Source organism: Amblyomma mixtum, chromosome 4 (assembly GCF_055824585.1).
Source record: "Amblyomma mixtum isolate Tamu chromosome 4, ASM5582458v1, whole genome shotgun sequence".
Lineage (NCBI taxonomy): Eukaryota > Metazoa > Arthropoda > Arachnida > Ixodida > Ixodidae > Amblyomma > Amblyomma mixtum.
Window position 1 is genome coordinate 135,865,400 of NC_143015.1, and position 3,656 is coordinate 135,869,055.

The 3,656-nt window shown below is 45.4% G+C and overlaps 1 protein-coding gene across 1 annotated transcript; it reads left to right on the forward strand.

Moving 5' to 3' along the window:
• The first annotated feature begins 259 nt into the window (after window positions 1–259).
• Window positions 260–2,309, forward strand: LOC149348334 (uncharacterized). Its single transcript, XM_089585797.1, has 4 exons — window positions 260–313; window positions 504–700; window positions 894–1,348; window positions 1,673–2,309. Exons 1-4 carry the CDS (start codon window positions 275–277, stop codon window positions 2,158–2,160), a joined length of 1,179 nt encoding a protein of 392 aa, XP_089441923.1. The 5' UTR covers window positions 260–274; the 3' UTR covers window positions 2,161–2,309.
• The last annotated feature ends 1,347 nt before the right edge of the window (window positions 2,310–3,656 follow it).

Sequence of the window (3,656 nt, forward strand, 5' to 3'; positions counted from 1 at the left end):
CAGCGGTTGTATGTATCATTTGACTTCTGCCATATCCTCAAAAACATCAGGTCGCAGTTTTTGGATACAAAGAGGATCTTCAGGAATGAAGGAAAACTGATCCTGCCAGATTATTTAAGGTTACACAAAACTCTCTTGTTTTTGAACATTTGTTGCAATTTGCTAACACTTTACTTTTGTGTAGGTTGCTGTACGAGATACAAGAACGGCAAGGTGCTTTCAGGCTGGTACGATGCCTGACAAAAAAACATCTGTGGCCCAGCAATTTCAAAAAATGAACGTCACTAGAGCCGTTGACATTTTCTCACCACAGGTAAAATGTGCATTGATCACTTTGTTTTTGTGAACATTATATTGCTCCACCCTTCATAAATGCTTGCAACACTCTTATGCACCTTGCACAAGAAATAAATCACTTGTATCACTCAAATATACGCAGTGGTAGCTTGTGATTAAGCGTTGGGCCAAAGTGATTATGCTCACAATATTTTTCTTTCTTTAAGGTCACATCAGTCCTCAGATTCCTTCAGCAGCATGGGCATCGCCTTGGTGCTCCTGGATTTGATAAGTGCCTGCCCACTGTAGAATTCATGGAGACTGTGTACAAATGGTTTGGCCTCCACAATGTCAAGAGCACCACGTTCCACATAATGAGCAGGGACGCCTGGAGGATGCCGTTCTACAGTGCAGAGGATGAGAGGTATGTAGTGATTGATAAATGCTTAATTTTTAGAAGTCTTATCTTGCACGTGAAGCCCATGTGAAAAGTGATGCTCGTTTATCATTTTTGAAACTATTTTCTTTATTTTGTAAATATATATTGCAATGAGAGCTCTGCTGCCTTTTTTGATGAGGTGTGTTCATGCATTTTTGTTTGTTTGTTTACTTTGTAGGCTTTCGTGGCTGGAGTCAGAATGCTTGCAGTACTTTGCTTCGTGGAAGGATGGCACCAGCCACAAGATGGAATTTCTAACGGCAGAGACGTACGAAGCGCTGACTGTGGCAACAATGTCTACTGTTCTGAGCACAAAGCATCTCTTGCAGTCAGGCTTCCATTTTGTTCTTACTGGCAAGTTTTCCAGTGACGATGTGGAGTCGTTGTTTTCCACAATTAGGCAACTTAATGGGAGCAACGACCAAACTGACGCATACACGGCTTTGTCAGCTCTACAAAAAATCCTGGTCACTGGGATAATTCACTCCTCGGCCAGTGGCAATGTTGGAAGCGTGGTGGGCTCATTAGGGGCAGCACCGAATCTGCCTCTTGAAACTGAATGCAAGGCTACTCCAAGAAAGGATCTCCGAAAGCTTCTGCTCCCTCACCTGGCTGCTCTGGAACGCTACCCAAGTATGCAGTGTATTCTAATCAATGTAAATCAGAAATAACTTCCAAGGAACTGCATGTTAACATGATTTTGTTCGAGCCCTAGAAAGTGCATAGTGCGCTGTCAGTTGCTTTTTTTGGAAAGCAATTTGCATGTTTTTTTTTACTTCATTCACTTTACCATGGGCCAGATTGTAAGGGCTCTGTAGCAGGCACCAGTAAGTAAACAAAATCACTAATCAGTTCATTGTCTTCAAAATGTGATATAATTGTGGTGAATATGTTGCAACAGCACTGAAATACTCCAAGGTTGTCATTGCTTTTTCTTACTGCATCCCTCATTTCCAGTCCCTCCGCAACAGAGCCTGAAGTCAAGCACACTGGCATTGATTGCTGGCTTTCTTGTAAGAGCTATACAAGACAACATTGAGTGCTCAGGGTGCCTTGGCAAGCTGCGTGCTCCATCATCTACCTCAACGACAACAGCCCTGATAGCTGGCATCGATAGAGGAGGGCTCTCCTACCCTACCCTTGCTTTTGTGGGTTTCGTCACAATTCTAGAGAATGCAGCTTCTACAGTAGCTGCCGAGCTCGTGAAAGCACCGCAGCCACTAAAACGGTTCACAGCTGTGGTGCTGCCGTCAGCTGCAAAAAATCTGCTTTTTCAGTGCGCCATGGATGACAGTGTGGCCCATAGAATGAGGCTTGTGAAGCTCGTGTGTCACAAATTGATGAGGCCCTTTCTCACTAACTTCACTGGCCAGCTGACTGAGCGCAATGAAAAAAGAAAATTGTTGAACAAAAAACCTTGCTCTCGAAAAGTACTTAAAGTATAGAACTTATTTCTGTGATGGCGCAATAAAGCACCACTGGCACTTTTTTTTTCACAGCACATGCTTTTGGAATCATTTGTTAAATCTGCATGAACAGAACACTCGCTGCTTAGCTCACCCTGAAAATTTCCACAAATATTGCATGCATTAAAGTTGACAATCTCGCCCTTTAAAAAAACTCATCACTAAAGTTTGAGTTTAAAAGCTTAAGCGCATGACAAAAAACAAGGGGAAAGAGGCCGAGCTCGCGTATTCATCTAATATTGCACTGGACAGCCTGCCCGTCAAATACGTAACACGTAGGAATGAACGTGCACGGGAGTCGAGAAGGGAGACTGCCAATTTGCTCCAACTGTGCTGCTATCGCCCGCCAAGTAAAAAGAGTGAGAACGCGGTTAAAGAGCAGGAAAGGCGAGTGTCGTCGCGTCCGTCGAAAGCACGACGGCGGCTGACCTCCCGCCGCCCCTCAGCTCCGGAGCTCTTTCCCTCAACACTGCCACTCTCATTTCACTGGCCTGCGGCTTTACCTTGCCGCAACCATCTCTCATGCCAAATAATGGCTTCGCAAACTATTCCGCGGAACTACGCGCCGCCAGCGCAGGTCGCTTGAAGGCACAGCCGAAGAGCGTGAAACGCTGCTCATGGATGGATGGATAGGAGCGCCCCCTTTGAAACGGGGTGGTGGCAATTGCCACCATGCTCAGCTTTTCTTTATTTATTATTTTTTTTGTTTACTGTGTTGGCAATTCTCATTAAGATTCTCCATCAACTTTGCCTACGGTTTCCTACTATTCTAACCTTATGCCACATCTCTGCTTTTCAGCCACCAATCCTCCAATCGCTTTTTGCTGACTTCCACTGCAGATTTATTTACATGACCATTGTTATCTTTAAACCCTAGGGCCTCAGAAAGAGTGACTGTGCCTGCATCGACATCCGGATGGATACCATCACATTTGATTATGAGGTGTTCAATTGTTTCCACAGATCTACCACACACTGCACATGTGTCATCTTCTTCGTTAAATTTCTTTTTGTAGCTGCGCGTTCTAAGACACCCTGATCTAGCTTCAAAAAGTAGGGCACTGCCTCTTGAGTTATCATAGAAAAATTCTTTCCTGATCTGCCTTTTCCAGAATCGATATAGTTCTACACTATGTTTCTTTCAGGGGGTGAGTTTTAGCGGCACCTACCGGCTGGCTTGGTCCCTACTCGGAGGTCACGTGGTATTTCTTCGGCCGCGCGCTCCCATAGAGGGTGGCGCGATGCGCAGGTCGCTGCCAGTCTTCGCCAGATAAAGCTCTCGGCGGCGTTTCACCCTCAAGAACCGATCCATAATGAGGTCTTACCTTCCGACGTTTAGATCAGGTGGTGTTGTCATGGTGAAAGGACAAGACACGGAACAACCAATGCTCCAGATCCAGACAGAGCACGATGCCAGCTACGCCGCTACGAAAGCACAGAGTGAAAAGCGCGGGCAGAGCATCGCGTTGCAGATT

Bases quoted from the DNA above. Each gene is read 5' to 3' on its own strand.
- LOC149348334 (XM_089585797.1), top strand. From the start codon at position 275: ATGAACGTCACTAGAGCCGTTGACATTTTCTCACCACAG. The intron at 314-503 runs GTAAAATGTGCA...TCTTTCTTTAAG, and splicing joins TTGACATTTTCTCACCACAG to GTCACATCAGTCCTCAGATT. The intron at 701-893 runs GTATGTAGTGAT...TTTACTTTGTAG, and splicing joins TACAGTGCAGAGGATGAGAG to GCTTTCGTGGCTGGAGTCAG.